Source organism: Telopea speciosissima, chromosome 2 (genome assembly GCF_018873765.1).
Source record: "Telopea speciosissima isolate NSW1024214 ecotype Mountain lineage chromosome 2, Tspe_v1, whole genome shotgun sequence".
In the NCBI taxonomy this organism is placed as follows: domain Eukaryota; kingdom Viridiplantae; phylum Streptophyta; class Magnoliopsida; order Proteales; family Proteaceae; genus Telopea; species Telopea speciosissima.
Genome location: NC_057917.1, coordinates 14,499,876 through 14,522,812, shown reverse-complemented (window position 1 = coordinate 14,522,812; position 22,937 = coordinate 14,499,876). Strand labels below are relative to the sequence as shown.

Sequence of the window (22,937 nt, the reverse complement as noted above, 5' to 3'; positions counted from 1 at the left end):
TGTTCAGCTGGCTAATGATTTGGCTATTAAGGCCAAATCAACTAGGACCAATATGTACTTGTCTGATATTTCTCTTCTCTAATAGTTATAAGATTTTCCCTTTCTACCAAAAAAAAAAAAAAAAAACTTGCCGAGATTATTAGATCCACAACTATATACTTTTTTCAGTAACTATACATCTCAACTAATGCATTTACCATCAATCAAATTTACAAACATTGCAGAGGCAACCACATTATGCTGTATTGTTCTGCTCTTGCATGTAGTGCATGTCTGCCACACAAATGGGTACCCCTAGTTATCTCTAGTTAATCCATTCTCAAGCATACAAACAATTCCAATTCTAATGCTATTCAGCATTTTGTAGAACATATACAAAGAATGAATTCTGGAAATTGATGAAGTTTTCATATCCCTAAATACGGTCATGCTCAACTATAGCCAATCTCTACATAAAAAACACATCTAGCATTTTTATGTATTGAAACAGAAACTTAGATCTAAGGATGTTATAGTTTCACTAGAATAGTATAGAAGTACCCCAATGGATACTCTAGATGATACAAGTCTACAATCGCACAAATGCATGTAAGATTTCAAAAACGCATTTACCTGACAAATCTGTATCAAGTAAAGCAAACAACCAGGGCACAACTATTCAATAGAAGTTCAAGTATGGAAAACTATGTACACATGTTAAAAAATTAGGATGTTGTACCCACAAGGCATGCCAAAGTAATGGATTTTTCTTCTCCCCACTAAGATAAACAGATAGTAATATAAATGAACAAAATGCACATGAATAATTCATCAAGAAACAAGATTCATGTTGTGTTCTTCATAACATGAGCATACAAAATGCTTACTAGATTTCCTTTTCCAAATCTTCTTCTCCTATGAACAATCCCAATGATAACCTTGTTGTGTAGTATGCAATCTGTGTTTTTTGGGCTTTACAAATAAACCCAATCTTGCTACTGTGCTTTTGAATCATTTGGATTCTAGAACTTAGCCATGGTGGTCCAGAAAGAATTCTGGCTGTTGCATGTTAATTGTTTTCTTTTGAGTGTGTTTCCACCTTAGTATCCAGAAAAAAGAGCAAAAGAAATTGCATTATTCTCACACTGCTTCAAAGCCTCACAGACCACCCAATATCATGGTCTACATGCTGGCAGATGTTATGAACCGTCACGTACAGCAGGAAAGCTAATGCCATCTTTGAGATGGCTAATTGATGTCGGACAAAACCATTTCAGCATATTTGGACCCAATATCTGATTAGGAAGGAAAAGAGTGATCATCTTCATATAAACATCTCAATTTTTCATCACATAGGTTAGGGAGTGTAATATTTGTAAACACATTAAAGGTGTAGTGGCAGGGGTGGAGGGGGGGGGGGTGTGGGAAGAAGAGAGAGGTTTTACCAAAGTAATGTTTCTGTAGAACCCAACATTATACCGGTGATGATAGCTTTTTCCAGATTTCCTAGCTAACCATTTTGCTCTTATTCCCTCATGGTACTGGTGAAAAAGCATTGGCAAATCTACATCATTCATAATGCACAAGAAATGAAACGTTTATGCAATCAAACATTTAAAGCTTCAGAATTCTAACGCACCTCTATTGTCGTCATATTATGGCTTAGGAGATAGAGGTGCCAACCCAAGAGAGTGACCAAAATCAAGCATAAGACACCAATAATTGATCCACAGGTAATCTGAAAGAAATACTGATATCAGCACTTCTGAAAGCCAAAAATCCCAACATACAGAAGCTTAAATAGAACTCGTAATTTTTTTTTTAAAATAACATCCCACTGATACGGTTCAGGGGGAAGTTTTTCAAAATCTGAAGGAAATTAAAATACCAATTAGAAAATTCCCAAAGATAAGAGTAGGAAAAAGGTAGGTAATAAAATTCTAAGCCACAAGTTTTTCTAGTACGGCAAGACTAGATAGTATCTCTAAATTGACACCTTGTTTTGTCACATGGAAGGATGATATGACAATCTTGACCACATGGATATCTAGAAAATGGTCTAGATTGATCATACGTAATTTCAGATTTAACCTTGTATTTCCAGCCATCCATTTCCTTTTAAAAAGGTTTCATTTTTTCCACCAGATTTTCAAAATTATTTAGCAACTTGGCCAACTCTGTTTTGGCTTGAAACTTGAAATGTGAGCATGGGACCTTCAGGTCCACCTATCCACAATTACAGATCTATCCATTCTGCCATGTGGCAGATATTTACACCAGTCTAGAGACACTCTCCAGACCTGCTGGACTAGAAAAACTTCATCCAACTCCAAAGTCTAATTTGTTGTTAGAAAAGAAAGAGGAAGACTCAAGTTCAAGAAAGTTGGTTGAAAGAGCCAACCCCGCTTGTGGTGTACATTTCATACATGCAGGGGTTCAGACTTTCTGGTTCTAACAAAGCAATCTTCAGAACCACAAACTGACCACTATTTGAATATCAGTTATATAATTCACACACAAGTGCACATGCTCTCTCTCACTCTCTCGCACACACACACATGTAAAAGCTGAATAAGGACCAAGACAGTTTAGGAAAATGCCTCTTAAAAGCAGAAGATGTGATGCAGTTAAGGGTGTCCAATCAGGCCAATTAGGCCTTGAAATACTTTATTTTGGCCCATGGTTGGGTTCTTTGGGCCTTGGGATTGTTATTTTGAATTTAGTTAATGTAATGGACATCTTTTAAAAGCCCAAAAGTTGGGATTTAAGGGGTACACGGGATTAAGTAGGTGGATAAGATTATGTGGGGTCTATTAGTATATTTTTAGGATTAGGGAGTTTTTTAGTTCATTTAGAAGTCTCATTTTATGGCTTTTGCTAGTTAGGAAGTCTATCTTGACTAGACTTCTAATTGTTTTTTTATTTAAGCTTGTAAACCCCCCCCCCCCCCCCAAAAAAAAATGATTTGATTGGAATGAATGGATTAGTTTGGAAATCATCTTGTGTGGCTGAGGTGTCTTCTCCCCCTCACGTTATTTTTTCTCTCCTCACCAAAGTACAAAACAGATCTTTTCTCTCTCCATACGATCAGTTCTCATACCCCTCTCTCTTATCTTCTTTTCTGTTTTCAAGCCTGCACGTGATAAGAGCGTCTCAGTGCACGAGGTTCACGCTACTGCAGGGTCTGGGAGGGGAAAATGTACGCAGCCTTACCTCCTGGCTGCACATGACAATTCATTCTTAATTCTGTTTCAAGATCAAAATCTGTCCATCCAATCCAGCAGACCTTTTGTTAGTATGTATCTTAATTGAATTTCAGTATATGAATCTGATTGCTAATCTGATCTCTGATCCTCATTGCTGAGCCTGTTTAACATAAATCTAGTACTTGATTTCTGATTTCACTAACACATTCTATTGATTTCTAGTTTTCTACCTGAGATTTACTTCTTGCTTTCTGGAATCGAATTCTGGCTCTAGATTCAGCTTTGAGCATCCTACCACCAGTAGAACTTTTTCAGATCTCAGAATCCAACCCTTGGATTGCTTTCAATTTCCATATTCTGTTCTCTAGTTCATAAATAGCCTTTGACCAGAATTTGATAGGCCTGGAGGGAAATAAGGGTCTCCCCCTTGTTGACATAGGAAAAGCAGGTCAGTTGATTGACAAGACAGGGCCCTGAAGCGCCCAACGAATTGACAGCAAGGGCCTCCCCCCTCTTCCCGGTCAAGATAGGCAACTCTTTCATAGCCGCTAGGAAAGCAATCTTCAGAAATCATAAGTAAACCTACTGGGCGTCAACCCTCGAGCAGGTGAAGGATTCAAGTGACATGACATTTCGATCCCTAGAGGAGCTATACAAGGTTGATTGAAGAGGTGATGTTAATCGTTGACATTGCCTCTTCATTTTCATTGCCTTACATCAACTGCAGCTCGAGTATGAGCTTTCTGTAGAAAGCGAAGCTGCAAGTATATAAACTGCAGCTGGAGTTGTAGTCGGTGTGGGAGAAAATCTTCCAACCTGTCATCAAAGGAATAGGTCTTTTTCTTTTGTCATTTACACAGCTTCACGATTTGGTATCTATAGAAGGGACACATACAAGCTTAAAGGGGTTCCAAGTATCATTAGTGGTCGGTGAAAGAAAGTTATTAGACACTTTTTGGAATCACTTCCCCCTATCTCAACAAGCTTTCCCACTTGCCTCTTCCCCTGACCCGCTATACCTGGACGATCATTCTTCGCCTCTCAGAAATTTCATTCAGTGGAGTGTTTGCTTTGTAGGCACAAACTGGTCAATATGTGGTGTGTCCACTTACGTCGGTGAGGAATCACTATGCCCTTCCACTGAGTGCTCAAACCATATCTGAATTTCTGATTTTGTTAAATTGATTTCTTTTGAATCTGAGTTTAAAACCTTCAATACGATTCTGGCTTTCATTCTGGAATTCTAAACCCTATTCATAGGTGTTTTAGAACCCCATTATTCGGTATCAGAACCGAACCTGAAACTCTTCACCATGGAGGTTGATCAACATGTCTATGAATTACCCCTTTCAATGAAAGACGATCTCCATACACTCCAAGAGAGTATGCGTGCCCAAAGAAAATATATTCAGAAGTCACTAAAGAGTTCAATCGAAAAAGTGAAGCTATCTTTGAATTACTTGAAGAATCACTGGAAGTGGACAATCTTCAAGAGCAGACCACAGCTGAGATTGAAGCTGAGGATTTGATTAACAGTCTGATTGAAGACATAGAGCCCCAAGCACAAACTCCAATAGGAGAGACACGAATTGGCATTGTTTGTAAGAATATTGAGACAGCTGGTTTCTTTCTTCCTCCATAAATCTTGGATGTGAGAAAGGCGAAATCATTGATGATTTTGGTCATGCGATGCGTTGGATCATCATATGAACAATGCTGATGATCGTGGATGCCAATCCAGTGGTGTTGATTCTCCCCTTCTATAAAACCCGAGGATGAGTTTTTTCCAACACCAGGGGAATTTATGTAGTTAAGGATGTTCAATTGGGCCAATCAGGCCTTGGAAGGTTTTATTTTGGCCCATGGTTGGGTTCTATGGGCCTTGGGCTTGCTATTTGTTTAATTAATGTAATGGGTCTCTTTTATTAACCCAAAAGTTGGGATTTAAGTGGTACATGACATTAAGTAGAGGGATAGGATTATGTGGGGTCCATTAGTAAATTTTTAGGATTAGGGAGTGATGAAATAGAGAGAAGAATTAGAGAATAATGGCTTGTGATATTATGTCCACAACCCACTTTATTTATAATAGACTAGAGAATGTTCCAAAATATGAACAAGTACAAGAATACTCTTAAGGGATAAAATAAGACAAAAATACCAAATTACAACACTCCTCCTCAAGTTGGTGCATAGATGTCAATCATGCCCAACATGGAAATAATTGGATGAAAAACTTTACTAGATAGTCCTTTAGTAAACACATCTGCCAGTTGTTCGGAGGAAGTAATAAAGGGAACACAAATGATGCCTTGCTCCAACTTCTCCTTGATGAAGTGATGATCGATCTCAATGTGCTTCGTCTGATCATACTGAACTGGGTTGTGAGCAATGTTGATGACTGATTTGTTGTCACAAAATAGTTGCATGGGAGGTTGGACATGGATATACAGATCCTGGAGACGACTTTGAAGCCAAAGAAGTTCACCAATACCATGGGCCATAGCCCTAAACTCACCCTTTGCACTAGAACAAGCAATCACTGTCTGCTTCTTGCTGCGCCAAGTAACGAGGTTCCCACTGACCATAGTACAGTACCTGGAAGTGGAACGTCTATTGTCAGGAGAACTGCCCCAATCAGCATTAGTGTATGCCTCAATGCGCAGATGGTCGTGAGAAGAAAAAGTACCCCTCTACTTGGAGCAACCTTTAGGTACTGCAAGATCCTATAAACAGCTTCCAAATGACCAAAGTAGGGATCATGCTTGTATCGGCTGACCATACTAACAGCAAATGCAATATCCGGCCTAGTGTGGGAGAGATAAATTAATCTCCCAACCAATATCTGATATCCCTCTTTATCCACAGGTTCACCATCCTTTTGTTTGAGATGAAAATTTGCCTTTAAGGGGAGTATCTGCCGGTTTGCACCCTAACATCCCAGTGCCAGTCAGAAGATCAAGTGTATACTTTCGTTGAGAAAGGAAGATTCCTCAATTTGATCGCACAACCTCAATACCAAGGATGTAGCGTAGCTTTCCCAGATCTTTAATTTCAAATTTAGTACCCAAAAAGGCCTTCAACCCGGATATCTCACCACAGTCACTTACTGTTACCACGATGTCATTGACATACACAATAAGAACAGTAATCAGCTCACCATTTTTCTTGATGAACAGAGTATGATCAGCATTACTCTGTTTGTAACCAGCAAACATCATAGCTTTATGGAAGCGCCCAAACCACGCTCTAGGTGACTGTTTCAGCCCATACAAAGCTCGCTTTAACTTGCAGACCTTCCCATGGGTTTTCGGACTAGAGAATCTAGGAGAGACATCCATGTATACTTCCTCTTCAAGTTCCCCATGAAGGAATGCATTTTTCACGTCTAGTTGTTGTAGCTCCCATCCTTAGTTAACTGCACATAGAGGATTACTGAACAGTATTTAACTTAGCCACAGGAGCAAAGGTCTCTTTGTAGTCTATGCCAAATGTCTAGGTGAAGCCCTTTGCAACTAATCGAGCCTTGTATTTATCAATAGTACCATCCATCTTCTACATCACAATGAACACCCATTTACACCCCACTGGTTTCTTCCCTAGAGGAAAAGTGACTAAGTCCCATGTCCCATTTTTTCCAAGTGCTCTCATCTCTTTTACCATTGCAGCCTTCCAGTTTGAATCTGCCAATGCTTCCTGCCAGTGCTTAGGAATAGAAATGGAAGACAAAGAGGAAACGAAAGCATTGAAAGGAGGAGAAAGAGATTAATAGGATACTACATTGGAAATAGGTGTAGAGTACAAGTTCTAACAGGTTTACGAATGGCAATAGGTAAATCTAATGTAGGAATAGAAATGGGAGGAGACTTACTAGGTGGAGACTGAATGAGAGAACTTGGATCAGGAGGTGATGATTGAAGTTGCATAGTGGTAGTGGTGGTGGCTCCATCTTGTTGCCTTTTGGACTTGGTACGAACACCTTCAAAGGAACCGTGGAAGCCTGGGCTCCCCTTGGGCCATAACCGTGGATATAGTTGACTCCCCTTGAACCAAAATCTCCCCCTGAACCGTGTCTTCTTCTTCCATGAGAGCACTCAGAAGCACATCTTCCCCTGAAGAGGTGCGGCAATGGGAAATAAAGCTCCACTCTCATAGAACACCAAGTCCATAGAGACAAACATGCGGCGAGAGGATGGATGATAGCATTTGTACCCGTTCTGAGTCACTGAGTAACCAAGGAAAATGCAGCGAAGTCCACGAGGATCAAGCTTACCGTGCTAGTGATGATTACGGGCAAAGGACAACCAAATACCTTCGATGGTACAATTAAAGGAACAGAACCGGTAAGCAGCTCCAAGGGGCAGCGAGAGTTGATAACCCGAGAGGGCATCCCCAAAGAATGCACAACCTCCAGTAAATGTCGATTCTTGCGTTCGGCCACATCGTTTTGAGCTAGGGTATCCACATAGCTTGTCTGATAAATGATGCCATTGTCACACAAATAATTTTGAAAAGAACTATCAAAATATTCACGCCCATTATCTGATCGAAGAATTGTAATCTTGCCATCAAACTGAGTCATAACCATTTGGGGAAAGAGTTGAAAACAGCGGAAGAAGTCACTCTTTTGATGCAACAAGTAGATCCAAGTAACCCACATATGGCAATCAATAAACGTAACAAACCATCGGTATCCAGTAACAGAAACACACCTGGCAGGGCCCCATACATCAAAGTGAATTAAATGAAAAGGTTCCAAACTAATATTATCAGAAGGGGGATAGACCGAACGGGTTTGCTTTGCAAAAATGCACACAGCACAAAAAAAAATGGTTCTGGTTACATTTACTAAATAAATCTGGAAATTTTTTTGCCAAAGTCCCCAGAGGGGGATGACCCAAACGGTAATGCCATCTATATAAATCTGCCAGGGCAACTTCGGAAGAGCCAGGCGGAGCTTGTGTCATCAGGGCAGAAGAAGAGGAGGCTACTGAATCCAGGTAGTATAAGCCATTGACCACTTTACCACTGCCAATCCTTTTCTCTGTCACCAAGTCTTGTAAAACATAATGGGACGGGAAAAAAGTTATTTTACAGTTTAAATCCCTAGTACAACTACTAATGGAAAGGAGGTTAGTAGCAAAATTGGGTGCATGTAAAACAGAAGATAAAGAGAGTAACGATGAGCATTTGACAGAAGGAAATAGGGAACCATCAACAACTCTAACTTTACCCTTACCTGACCTAGGAAACTACTCGAAAAAAGAATGGAATGAACCAGTCATATAGTTGATGGCCCCTAGATCAATAATCCAAGGATTGGATGCAGAGTAGGCACAGTAACCACTGACAAAGATACCTTTATGAGCAAAATGGGAATTAGAGGTGGCTAACAGTGAAGCAGCGACAAATCCTGATGGAGAAGAGTGGACGATGCAAGGAGACGACGGAGCTGAATCATCAAATCCTCCGGAGAGAGGTGCTCCAATGGGGGCAGCTTCAGTGGATTTGGTTTGATGAGCTTTAACCAAACCGGTTCCACGACCGCGACCACAACCTTTGCCATTTGCATGTATCATGGAGCTTCCAACAGAAGTCTTTGGTGTGTCGTTCCTTTTCACATTACTCACATTTAATAGGACCCTTTTCTAAATTAGGGCGATCATTGGGACATTGAGTCCCTCCATGAGAAGAGGCTACAAACCCCGAAAATAGTGCAGATCGATAATCGATCTGGAGGGGCACGCTAGAACATCGCAGTACGACGTCTGTCTTCTGATTGAACCATAACATACGCCTGCTCTAGAGTAAGAAAAGGATCATGACCCAGGACATGTGCCTGAATCTGATCAAACTCAACATTAAGACTTGCCAGAAACACATAGACACGAAACTTGTCCTCCCACTTGTAGAACTTCAAGGCATCAGTAGTGCAAGAGGCATAGAAATCTTCATAATAGTCTAACTCTTGCTACATACTAAACAACTCATAAAAACTAGGATAATTCATCTCCTTCTGTTTCGTCTCATGAATCTTTTTATGGAGTTCATAGACAAGAGCATCATTACCCACTTGAGAGTAGGTATCCTTAGCTGCCTTCCAGATCTTATCGGCCGAATCCAGTAAGAGATAACTCCGTGCAATATTTGGAAGCATGGAACTAAGAAGATAGGACATTACCAGATAGTTGTCCGAATGCCATTTGTTTTGAGTAGGACCAGCTTCTTCAGGCTTCGTAGCATCCCCGGTGAGAAAACCAAAAAATCCACAAGATGCTCTAGAAACAAAGAACGAGACCACATCAAATAATTGTTCCCATCCAATTTAATGGAACAAACATGGAACGTAGGAAAGCTGCGATTACTCGAAGTGTCCGGAGAAGTTACATCAGTAGTCACATCCGACATAGTTGCTGGTCAGAGATCGAAAAAACGTCCAACAAAAAATCCTCTCAAAACAGCAAACCCGAATCAGGCAAAACAAACAGTTTCTGCAAAGAGAAACATAGATCTCAAAAAAGGGAAAAGGAAATCTTCTCAAACAAACATAGAATCATAAAAAAGAACCCTTGGTGGAAGAAATCACCTCCGAGGGGTGGGATAAGAGAGTGCCAAGAAGGGGAGGCACTAAAGACTGGCGGAGGCAAGAGAGGTGGAGACGAGGGGAGGTGGAGGCGAGAGACGAAACCGAAGGGAGGCGAAGGCGAGAGAGGCGGAGCCGAGGGTTTTCTCATTAGGGTTCGGATCCCCATAATGATCTTCGCTCTGATACCATGACTAAATAGAGAATAATGGCTTGTGACATTATGTCCACAACCCACTTTATTCATAATAGACTAGAGAATATTCCAGAGTAGGAACAAGTACAAGAATACCCCTAAGTAATAAAATAAGACAAAAATACAAAAATACCCCAAATTACAATAGGGAGCTTTAGTTCTTTTAGAAGTTTTATTTTATGGTTTTTACCAGTTAGGAAATCTATCTTGACTAGACTTTTATTCCTTTTTTTTATTTAAAGCTTGTAAACCCCCCCCCCTCCCCCAATGATTTGATTGGAATGAATGGCTTAGTTTGGAAATCGCCTTGTGTAGCTGAGCTGTCTTCTCCCCTCCTCACGTTATTCTTTCTCTCTCCTCTCCCCAAAGTACGAAACAGATCTTTTCTCTCTCAATACCATCTGTTCTCATACCCCTTTCTCTTATCCTCTTTTCTGTCTTGTAGCCTTCACATGATATTTCATTAATTCTGTTTCAAGATCAGAATCTGTCCATCGAATCCAGCAGTCCTGTTGTTAGGATGTTTCTTAATTAAATTTCAGTTTATGAATCTGATTGTTAATCTGATCTCTGATCCTCATTTCTGAGCTTGTTAAATATCAATCTAAAAATTGATTTCAGATTCACTAACTTGTTCTGTCAATTTCTAGTTTCCTACCTGAGATATACTACTTGATTTCTGGAATTGAATTCTGGTTCTAGATTCTGTTTTGAGCATCCTCCCACTAGTAGGACTTTCTCAGATCTCAGAATCCAACCCTTGAATTGTTTTCAACTTTTGATATTCTGTTCTCCAGTTCATAAATAACCTTCAACCAGAATTTGAACCATATCTGAATTTCTGATTTTGCAAAGTTAGCTTTATTCATAAGAAAAGAAGAAGGGTTGAAGGAATTGAAAAGATCCTCAAAAGTTCCGTAAATTAGTGATGAGTTCTGGTAATTTCTATGTCCATAGAGTTGCATGATCATATAAGGAGAGAACACAGTTATTTTTCTCCATAACTCTGCATTCCTGAGAGAGAGAGAGAGAGATAGAGAAGGTGATTAAGGTGCGCAATGCATAGATAGGTTGCCCCCCAGGGAGGGAAAGGGGGGGTGTGCTGAACCCTACCTAAGGTATAAGAGGTAAGAGGGCAAGCTCAAGTCCAATCCAGCTGAACTGGGGTTTGAAGCCCAGAACGAGAAAAACTCTAGAATATTTTTTTCGGGGGTCAGCCTACCTTACAATGCCACATGGGACTTTGAACTACAACCGCTAGGGGGAGGGGGGGGGAAGAGGGGGTGCCTTAAAGCACACGGTGAAGACAGGAGAGTTGAACCCGTGACCTCTTGGGATGCCTTCACTCCACCTGCGGAGTAGAACAAACTGCGCTAGCTGTAGTCTTCAGCTAATATAACTGAATATATAGCAACCATGTTGCAGTCTAAACCTTCTAATAGGGTTCTTTTATGCTCAGGAAATGGTTGGGTTTGGGTTAGCAAAAAATTCAACCCAGGCCCAACTGAAGGTTATTTTTCAACCCAATCCAATCCGAACCCCAAAGAACCCTGTCAAACCTCAGGTTCTTTCCAGGTGGACTAGCAAGGTTGGTATACCTTTCCAAGTGCCTCACTGCTCACCCCAGAGATGATATGTCTTGGAGGTAAAGTAATCAGGATAGAGGAGACAAAAAGAAAAATCTAAATAACCGAATAATAAACCAAGGGGGGTGGACATTTTGTAGAAAACAATGAAACTTACATATACCATCTTGAGGGGACCAAATTCCCAATCCTTCTGAAGTGCACCACTCATAATCATGACCTGCACATATAAAAAGAGCTTCTTACATATCTCAGTTGCTTGAATTCAAAATAAAATTCGTCTAGGTGTGTGGTGTGCATGGGTTGAAAACATACCAAGGAATATATGCAGCCTACTGTTGTATATGTGATGAGGACTACAAAGGGCTTATAATTTGAAAAGCCAACGCAATTATTCACCCACAGACAGTGATGATCCTGCATCCAACATAAAGTGCTTGAAACTTAACCTACTCATCTGAAGAATATCAAACAACCAAACGGTAAGTTTAAGTAAACCTAAGAGATGAATCAAATACACCTCTCATATAAGCAATAAATGTACCTACTACCTAGTACTTACCATCCTCAGAACACATCTTTCGCAAACCCTGCAATGATGAGCTCGGGGAGGCTTGTAGGTGGAACACTTATCACAGTATCTTGAATGTGCACCCTGCCAGAAAATATGAAAATTTCACATCCAAGAATACCTCTCATGTGAAGTTTGAGCCATGTCACAGGATCCAATCTAGAATCACAACTTTCAGGAATGATATATGGTCCATACTGAATTATGCGCAAGACAAATTCAGATTGCAACGGGGAACAGAAGGCACAAGAATTAACATGAACCGATTAAATGATAGTCACCTTGGCATGGTTCATATATAATGAGAATTTTTTTATGGAGTCTATACAAGATTCCATTGAAATATGTTGTTAGTATATATATTTCATGGGAGAGTGTTTCCTGTCCGTGAGCATATGCTATACCGGCAGGAAACACACACTCACAGTCCCCCTGTTGGTATAATTGAAGGGGGGGGGGGAGCAGAGAGGTCATTACACAGGGGGAGGAGAAAGACAAATGCAGGGGTTTGGGAGCGTAGGGTAAGCTCCCGGACAGAAAACATTGTTCCATATTTCATTTAAGGTGTGCCACTATAAAATGGTCCGGCACGTGGAACTGGGTTTGATGTTGGGGATGAAACAGCTTGGGCCAACCTGCACCCTGGTAAGCCATCATCTTGTAAATTAGCTACTATCTGAAGCCTGGGGAAATGATCTGCAATCTGAGAAGGTAGATACTGACCATCAACAAGAGATGGCAAGTCAAGGCTTTGCTTCCTGTTGCTTTGATCCTTGTACAAATGTTCACTAGCATAAGTATACATAAAAGTGATTAAATTTCCACCATTCTGTCTTAGACTTCATTGGAAAACAATAAGAGCTCAAAGTTGGCTATTTTTGGATGATTGAGTCTTTGGATAAAGAAAATTTTTATTCAAAGCAAATTTGGAGTGAGAAAGGCAGTACCACATTACCAATTTGCTAGAATTTTCATTCTATTTCTTGCTTTCATTTAATTTTGCAAATGAATATCAGCCACATCAGGTAATAACTGTGATATTAATAAGCTGGCTTTTTAAACATCACACATTTGCAGAAGCACAAGGACAAAGCATCCAAGCCTAGTTGTCAGTCTTATGTTCGTAGACTGTATAAGAGCTGCTCTAGCAAGCCCTTGCATGTAAGTACATAGTATATTCAGAACATTTAATTGACCTGGTTCGTCTCAGTTTGGGTTTCCAAACGGGTGTCATGTCGGTCCAAGGAAGTGCTATTGCATCAATTCCCCCGGTGTTGAGAACAACTTATCCTTGAGTTTTGTAAAAGGGTAGAAATAGAAGAGCTGGAAAGAATGTCTCATGCTCCACAACACTTTTACAAACCAAGTTCAGAAGATGAAGCATTGATGGCTCGTCCTCGTCTTGAGACGTGGGGAATAACAAACTCAATAAGTAGAACATCTATTGCTGCAGTAGAGTCTTTTGTCTCTTCACCCACAAGGCTTGTATTCACGTCATGAACCGTAATCTTCTCGTCTTCCTTTGTCATTACTTGTTATTCTTCTTGTTGCTTGATTGCTGGTGTTGCCTCTTTTGGCTTTGAGTATACTTCATTAACCAGTCCTTGAAAAACAAATTCGGTCGTATATGAGAAGGCTTTAGGGTACACAAATTTCTATCATGATCGACTACACCCTTCTGCGCTTCCAACCACTGTTGACCAACTTTAAAGATGCTCACAACAAACACCATCAAACTATTAAGAAAACATCATCTTCAGATTCAATGATGATCTCATTTGTCTGAGATAACATCTCCACCATGGACTGCAAAACAAAATTCTCACTTCGCCCTTCTTCTATACATAAAATAGCAGTTCTTCCATTGGACAAGCGAAGTCTAGTCTTGAAAACATAGGTAACCATGGCAAGGTTAGATTCTGATACTAATAATGCAATCCTGGGCAAGGTTTCAAGTATCGGTATGGGGATTGTATCAAAAGTGTGATTTTAAGAGATGTATCGTATTGTATCATATCGGAGAGATGTGAGATATGCTAAAGATACATATGGAAATGGTCAAGAAACATATGGAAATGCTTAGGATATATGCAAAATATAGTTTTGAAGCATAAAACACTAGAAATAAGTAATATGGTAAAATATATCATGTATAAAAAAGAGAACAAAGTAGTGGGCGAGCCTTGGTGCAATGGTTAAGTTGCGCTATTTCAACCATTAGGTGCGGGTTCAAAACATGGAAACAGCCTCTCCGCAAAGCGGGGGTAAGGTTACATACATTTGCCCCTCCCAGATCCTACAGTTTCGGGAGCCTTGTGCACAGGGCCGCTCTTTTTTATAAAAAGGTAAATAAAGTACGACGAGACAAATGCATTCAGTTGATTATATATAAAGGATGAGGTTTCTTATATGTACTAAAACCAATTTTTTTAGGTATCATATCGGTACCGTATCATATCTAATTGATACCTTAAAGATACGACACGTATCAATTAGTATGGGTGGTTATGGTAGGATACTTAAAACCTTGATCCTGGGTCACAAAAACCTGCTTTGGTATCACTATGGGCCCACAAGAATAATAGATAACTCAAGTTAAGACTTAAGTGGCAAAACTGTAAATTCTGGAACACTTCAGACCTTGAAAGTGAAGTAATCAAGCAAAGGGACCAAACTGTAAAAGAAATTTTGAAAATAAGGGCTTTCTGGCAATTAAAGTGAAATGGAGACAAAATAGAAGAACACTAGAGATATGAGGGGCTTTTGTGGAAATAACAAACTTAATGTCTTTAGACAAATAAGAAGAGGTCTTCTTCCTCATGGTATTAGCAGCACCAGCAGAAAAGGAATCAGCCTGTGATGGCAAACTGTAAATTCTAAAACACTCAAGGCCTTAAAAGTGAAGTAATCAAGCAAAGGGACCATACTGTAAAAGGAATTTTGAAAAGAAGGGCTTTCTCGCAATTAAAGTGAAATGGGGACAAAATTTTAAGAACACTAGAGATATGAGGGGCTTTTGTGGAAATAACAAATTTATGTCATTAGTAACAGATAAGAAGAGGTCTTCTTCTTCCTCACGATATGAGCAGTACCGGTGGAAGAGGAGTCAGCTTGTGATGGCAATAGCCCCTCACCCAAGGCTTTAAATCAATAATGTATTTAGGGTTAAGATCGCAACTCCCCCCTCTTACAGATATCCTAAATCAGGTCAAACAATTAACTAGGAAATTAATAAAAAATTCCTGCAACCTGTCCAGGCAAAAAGTGCAGAAGCGTACAGCGTACCTGAGTTTCAGTTTGAAACTCTCTAATCAGTAAGGTTTTCCAACAGCGCTTTTGCCAGTAGGGTCGCCTAAGAGTAAGGGATTATCTCCCAAAGTTTTAAGAAGAACAGAAAAGGGATGAGGAGATCAATGGTCAGCAATGAGTAACTGAATCTCGCTGGGCAGCACAGGAAAAGAAGAAGGGGAAGAAACAAGGGAAGAAGAGATAAAGAAAGAAGGTGGGCGATAAGAAGCAAAGCTAAAAGCTTAACTGAGAGATCAGAGAAGAGATTCAGAATCGCAGGGAAGGATGAAGAGAGAACCAAAAGCCAACAAGCTGCTAAAAGGCCACACAGGCGCACTCAAAACAAAGAAACTCAATTTCATTCCATAATCAACTCTATTCAATCTCAATCAATGGGTTACATATACAGATTCTAAAGTTTGAAATCGACTCCAATAAGGAACATCTCAAACAAAGAAACTAAAGGAAACTAAATTGAAAGTTGAAACTCTCCTATGTATATCCTACTCCATAATAAAATAAAATGCAATTAACAGAATAACCAAAATTAATAAATCATACGTTACCAAAAAAAATAGAAAAATTATACTGGACCAAAACAATATTTGGACCCAGTTCATCTCGGTCTGGGCTTCCAAATGGATTCATGTTGGTCCAAGAAAGCACTGTTGCATCAATCAGTCTATGTTAGGCTTGTCAGTTTTGTAGAAATTTCCCAAAAATTTCTTTATTCTTTTGTTGAATTTAGCAAGATTTTTCCACTTCTTTCAATTCTTTCTCGTTTAAACCAACTCTTTAAGGAAATGAAAGGAAGGGGAGATATTAATAGCAATTACAAAATGAAATAGGGGATGGCAATTTAAAAGTCCAATAGCTCTAAAGAAACTATAAACTATAGGTACTTCTATAGGATCAAGTTCTCTAAAGTTAAAAGAGCTCTAAGAGATATGAGGAAATGAAAGGCTTAGGAATCAAATGCATGGGACATGATGGATTATCTCATTAACAGAATTATTCAACAAGATTATTAACACTAAGAAAAGGCAGAATGAATGAAGGAAAAACATCAAGGTGCCTGGCTATAAGAACTGAGATAATATTCAGTAGCACTGACTGTCACTACCAATACCTAAAAGGCTTCCAAAAAGTTTGTCAGATTCTTAATGAGGCCGTCGTTGTAAAGGAATTCATTCAATCTAACCTATGCGGCATCAGTTGAGAAAGAAATAAAGAGAATGATTTTGGCTTGTCAAAGAGACAGAGGACACCACTTTATTTATAGTCTAATATTATTACAACTATGGAAGATAAATCTCAGCACAATCAACATGTGCATAATGAACCTAGATACTCTAGTGTATCTAGTTGCATTACACAAAGAAAACCGAACCGAACCAAACCGGGTCAATTTCAAATTCTTCAACACTCCCCCTCAAGTTGGTGCATGGATGTCATGCATGCCTAACTTGGTAATAATAGAATGGACGGTCTTAACAGATAAACTGTTAGTAAAGACATCTGCTAATTGGATCTCTATAGTAACAAACAGAGTGCAAATTAGACCATCTTCAATTTTCTCCTTGATAAAGTGTTGATCAATTTAAACATGTTTAGTCCTGTCATGTTGAACCGGGTTATGGGCTATACTGATTGCAGCTTTGTTGTGCAGTAGAGCCTCATAGAACCCTCAGGGGCTATCTTTAGGTCACTGAGATACCTTTAAAGCCAAATAAGTTCACATACTCCTTGATCCATAGCCCTATATTCAGCCTCAGCACTGGATCTGGAAACTACAGACTGTTTTTTACTTCTACAGGTAACTAGGTAACCTCCAAGGAATGTGCAGTAGCCTGAGGTGGAGCGGTAATCATCGATTGATCCAGCCCAATCAGCATCAGTAAAAGATTCTAACTTCAGACTTCCATTGCTTGAGAATAGAATACCCTTTCCAGGAGCCGACTTCAAGTACCGAAGAATTTTGTATACTGCCTCAAGGTGAACAGTCTTTGGATCATGTAGAAAACGACTAACAACTCCCACAACATAGGCAATGTCTGGCCTGGTATGAGACAAATATATAAGTCTTCCTACGAGGCACTGATATCATTCCCTATCCACAGAATCACCATCGGTGCTGCTGAGTTGGTGGTTCACTTCGATGGGTGAATCATAGTTTACAACCAACCATCCCAGTTTCTTCAAAGAAGATCTAGAAAGTACTTTCGTTGGGAGATGAAGATCTCTTTACTAGATCGGGCTACTTCGATTCCCAATAAGTATTTGTTATGTCCTAGGTCTTTAGTTTCGAACTCGGTTGCCAGTCGAGTCTTTAGAAGAGAGATTTCTTCCTCATCATCTCCAGTGATCACAACATCATCCACATAAAGAATGAGAGCCGTGACTTTGCCAATTTTATGTTTGATAAACAGGGCATGATCACCATTACTTTGTTTGAAGCCGAAATTTTGCATAGCCTTCTGAAACCTACCAAACCAGGCTTGGGGGGGGAACTATCAAGCCGTAAAGAGATTTCTGGAATCTACACACTTTGCCAGTTGTAGTAGATGAATCAAAACCAAGAGGAATGTCCATGTAAACTTCCTCTTCAAGATCACCATTGAGGAAGGCATTCTTCACGTCCAATTGTTGAAGATTCCATCCCATGTTTGCAGCACAAGACAACAGGGCCCGAATAGAATTCATCTTTGCCACTGGGGCAAATGTTTCCTGATAATCAATACCATAGGTCGGGGTGAATACCTTGGCAACCAATCTGGCCTTATAACGAGCAATGGTTCCATCTGCATTCTGCTTTACAGTAAATACCCACTTGCATCCAACTGGCTTCTTTCCATTAGGACAAGGTACAAGCTCCCAAATGTCATTTTTCTTCAAGGCCTGCATTTCCTCTTCCATGGCATTCTTCCATTTTGGGTCAATGATAGCTTCCTTCCATCCCTGTAGAGTAGACATAGAAGACAGAGAAGAAACAAAGGCATGATAGGAGGGGGACAAGGACTTATAGCAGATAAAGTCAGAAATAGGGTGTTTGGTGCAGGGTCCTTACTCCTTTTCTAAGAGCAATAGGACGATCATCAAGATCAGGAGGAGATTCATTACCTGGTGTTTAGGTTGGTGGAACCTGCTCAGGAGGCGAAGATGAATATGGTATGTTTGAGACAGTATTTTTCTTGTGCCAAGAATAGGTGATGAGATCCTTCTGTTTAGTAGCATCAATCTCATCCACTTGCTCCCCCTGAAGATGAATAGTATCAATGTCAAAAGGAGATGAAGGAGTCTCTTCTTCTAGAGTCTCCCCCTGAAGAGAAGACTGGTAATAAGGTTCATCCTCGTGAAAAGTCAAGTCCATAGTAATAAACAGATTGCGAGAAGGGGGGTGATAACACTTAGAACCCTTTTGAGAAGCAGAATATCCAAGAAAAAGCCCGGGGGTCAAGTTTCGACTGAGAGGGAGAAAAGTTGTGAGCAAAGCAGACACAACCAAAGATATAGGGAGGGAGATGATAGGCAACAGTGGGATCAGGAAGTTGACTGACTGGTGTCTTAAAATCGAGAGCAACGGAAGGAACTCGATTGATAAGAAAGGCAGCAGTGAGGACAACATCACCCCAATAGTACTTATGGACCTGAGTAATAAATATCAGAGACCGAGTGACCTCCAAAAGATTGCGGTTCTTTCGTTCTGGAATACCATTTTTCTCAAGGGTGCAGATACATGAGGTCTAAAAGAGGATTCCATGTGTATCAAGATACTGAAGAAAAAAACTGTCAATGTATTGCAGTCCATTGTCGCTGTGGAGAACCTTGACCTAGGCATAGAACTGGGTTTGGATCATTCTATGGAAGCATAGTTCAAAATCTCGCCGAAATTTTGGATATTTCAATAAGGCCAAGACGAGATGTTATGCCGAAATGAAAAAATGCAAAACTTCGGAAATTTTGATCATCTCGTTTCGAAAATTTGGTCTAAAAATGCACTGTTTTGTTGAAATTTCGGTCATTTCGTTCCGGTATTTCGGTCATTTCAGCATTTTACACCCCGAAATGGCCAAGCAAAACTTATAGAATAAATACAATATTTCGGCAAAATTTCAGTATCTCGGAAATTTTGGTATGGCCGAAATGGCCTTCGGAGATGAGATTTAATACTAAGTGAAAGGACTGGAAGCAGGAGAAAGCTTCGAATTTAGACCGAAGAAGATGCACCCAGGTTAGTCGAGTACAGTTATCAATAAAAGTGCTAAACCATTTAAACCTACCCCGAGCAATTGTCCAAGAAGGACCCGACAAGTCAGAGTAAATAACAGAAAAAGGAATCAAACTTTTATTATCACTGGAAAAATACGAGGACCGGGTATACTTAGCAAGTTCACAATTATCACAATTAAAATGATCCAAATTATACTGTTTGACTAAAGAAGGAAACAAACAACGCAAAATATAAAAGGGTAACCGAGACAACAATGCCAATAATGGAGCTATTGGAGAGCACTATCTTCTCGGGTAATATGAGCTCAAACTGGAGAGGGAGCAGCAGTGAGACCAGGGTCTAGGTAGTAAAGACCATCCCACACTCTACCATATCCAATCGTTGCACCTGTTGCTAGGTCCTGAAAAACACAGCGGGAGGAACAAAAGTGAACAGAAAAATTAAGATCAGCGATAAGACGGTAAATAGAAAGAAGGTTGGCACAAAGATTGGGAACATGCAAGACAAAAGATAAAGAATTAGTAGGAGAGCATGAGAAACATAACCATAGTGACTCAGACCTTGTCCATCCCTGATCAAGGGGTATAAGAGTCAAACAAGTCCGAGGAGCTGGTCATAGGATCAGAGGCACCAGAATCTATTAGCCACAAGGAGTCAGAATGAGAGGATGCAAGAAAAATACATGACTGAGCTAAATGGGAAGTAGGGGAGGTAGAAGAGGCAGACCCAAGCTGAGTCACCATACGTTGGAGCTAAGTGACAAGTTATCTGCAGACATAGATTGAGTACCAGCAAGGACCTCAGTAGTTTCAGTTAAGTGAGCCTGAGGTCGAGTAGAACCAGCTTTGCCTCCCTTCCCGCCCCCTTTAGGACGGCCATGTAATTTTCAGCAAATCTCCCGATTGTGACGGGGGCTGCCATAGTAGTCACATTGTACGAGAGCACGAGTAGTACCAACCTTACTAACCGAGCCAGCACTGTCCACATGTAAAGAGTTCCCGTGGTGTAGTAACAATCATGGTACTAAATCTCATTTCGTTTCGGTGTTTCGTCTGACCGAAATTTCCGAGATTCGTCGAAATATGGTATTTTTTCTGTGGGTGTAAAATGCCAAAAATTACCAAGATTTCTGAAATTTCCGAAATGAGATTACCGAAATTTCCGAAATATTAAAAATATTGCATTTTTCAATTCGATGTTGCATTTCGTTTCGACTCGACCGAGATACTCGAAATTCTTGAAATCTCGACCAAGACGAAATGAGTTTTAGTACTATGGTAACAATCATTTTCATTTCTTCTTTGCCCCACATAGATATTGAATAGAAGGAGATTTATTTTTTGCCGCAGTAAAGAAATCTATTCATTGATAAGAAAGAAAAGAAAAAAAAACGTGAACGGTGATTGGATTGATGATAAAATACAAGAACAGACCAATGAGCAGTAGGAGGCATCATGACAAAAATGGCAGTGATCCTCATGCCGAATCATATTATAGGCTTCAAGTTGAGTAGAAAATGTACTCCTATTCAGAACTTGAATGCGTATCTGATCATACTCTGGGTTAAGGCCAGTGGGGAAAGCATAAAAAATCATTCCATTTCACGTTCCTTTACAAATGTGGGTACATTTATGGAGCCGGTCATGGTAACAGGATGATAGAAATCCAATTGTTGCCATAATGTCATAAGGGCAAAGAAATAGGCAAATACAGAGAGGTCTTTCTGTCTAGTTTCTTGAGCCTGACGACAAATTTCATAGATTTGAGCATAGTTGTTGGCTTGAGCATAAATGTGCTTCGCAACATCCCTTAACTCCTTGGCTGAATTAAGGAGGACAAAGTTGGAACTAATGGAAGACTCCATGGAGTTCAACAAGAACGACATGATTAGGGCCTCATTAGCTAACCAATTATCTATAGCCGGAGATTCAGTGAGCATAGGTGTATCACCAGTAATATATCCCAAAAAAAGGTTACCACGAATGGTAAGAAGGCAGGCACGAAACCATGCTAGGTAATTGGATCCATTCAACTTAGTGGGTTTGGGTTGGAGAAAATGATGATGGTGAGGGGCAGTAGTGCGAATCAGGTCACCTCTCCCAGTACCAACTATTGTGTTAGAACCCTTCATTCAAAAGCACCAACCAAATGCACTAAAGTTGAAAGGAGAAAGTTACTCACAACACAGAAGGCCGATAAAGAAGAGGCAGCAGTCACAAAATATACCAAGTACACAGCAGAGGTGTGTAACCGAAAGCTGGTGAAGCACAGAGAGGCTAGGTGAAGCCTAGGCACGGCGGCAGCAGCACAGGTAAGCCAGGCAGGTCATTAATAGAAACTGCAGAGTCCAGCAGAGGCGGCAGGAGGCTTATGGAGGAGCAACAGGGGCCACAAAGGGGCCAGATGCAGTGCTGGAGAGGCCACGCAACTGGGGCGGGAGGCCATGGAAGGTCGGCAGCAGGCCCTGGTGGTTGGCGGCAGCAGAGGCGGAAGGCCCTGGCAGATGGTAGCATGGAGGCGGAAGACCCCTGGTTTGGTTCGACAAGGGCTGGAGGCCCTTGTAGATTGCTAATAGGCTAGGGCGGGGGCTCTAGTAGGTACGGACAGAGGGCAGTAGCCCTGAGAGGCACAACGGCAGTGGCGGAGTGGCCATTGGAGCTGAATAGTGGTGGCGGATGTGGGTGGCAGCGAAGGTCAGTGGTTGTTAGTGACTGTCATACGTGGTACGGCATGCGTTGGCGCATGTTCAGTCAACCATGTCTGGTTTGGTGAGGCCGGAGCCTCAAGATTGCCGGTGGTGCTCTACTAGCGGTGGCGGGTAAAAAGAAAACTAAAAAAGATTTAGAGTTTTTCGCTCTGATACCAAGTGGAGAAAGAAAGAACGATAATGATTTTGGCTTGTCAAAGAGACAGAGGCCACCACTTATTTATAGTCTAATATTATTACAAATATGGAAGATAAATCTCAGCACAATCAACATGTGAAACATGAACCTAGACACTCTAGTGTATCTAGCTGCATTACTCAAGGAGAACCAAACCGAACCAGGTCAATTTCAAATTCTTCAACAGCATGCTAGACTGATTTGTTAAACTGACTAAAAAAAGGTGTATAACCAACTTAAGTTGAATTTGGTCCAAGGTGGAGGAAGTGGATGGAAAGTTGTTTCTCTTCAGCATGGATTAGCATTTCGCTCAGTGCGTGTTCTGTAGCAGGATTCCTTTTGTTCATCCAGATGACAGAAGCTTTAAGTCTTATGTTGAAAAGAAAACCTTGTGCAACATGCTTTAAGGGTT

General features: G+C 40.4%; 1 protein-coding gene across 2 annotated transcripts in view; it reads right to left on the bottom strand.

Annotated features, from left to right (window-relative positions):
- Positions 1-752: 752 nt before the first annotated feature.
- Positions 753-22,937, bottom strand: part of LOC122652944 (probable protein S-acyltransferase 15) — a 33,981-nt gene continuing 11,796 nt past the window's right edge. For both annotated transcript variants that reach the window (XM_043846831.1, XM_043846832.1), the window contains 6 exons: positions 12,113-12,205; positions 11,866-11,967; positions 11,708-11,770; positions 1,619-1,717; positions 1,425-1,520; positions 753-1,274 (listed from right to left, as the gene is read on the bottom strand). In XM_043846831.1, coding sequence (XP_043702766.1) covers positions 1,179-1,274; positions 1,425-1,520; positions 1,619-1,717; positions 11,708-11,770; positions 11,866-11,967; positions 12,113-12,205 — 549 coding nt within the window. In that variant the 3' untranslated portion in view covers positions 753-1,178. The remainder of the gene's footprint in view (positions 1,275-1,424; positions 1,521-1,618; positions 1,718-11,707; positions 11,771-11,865; positions 11,968-12,112; positions 12,206-22,937) is intronic.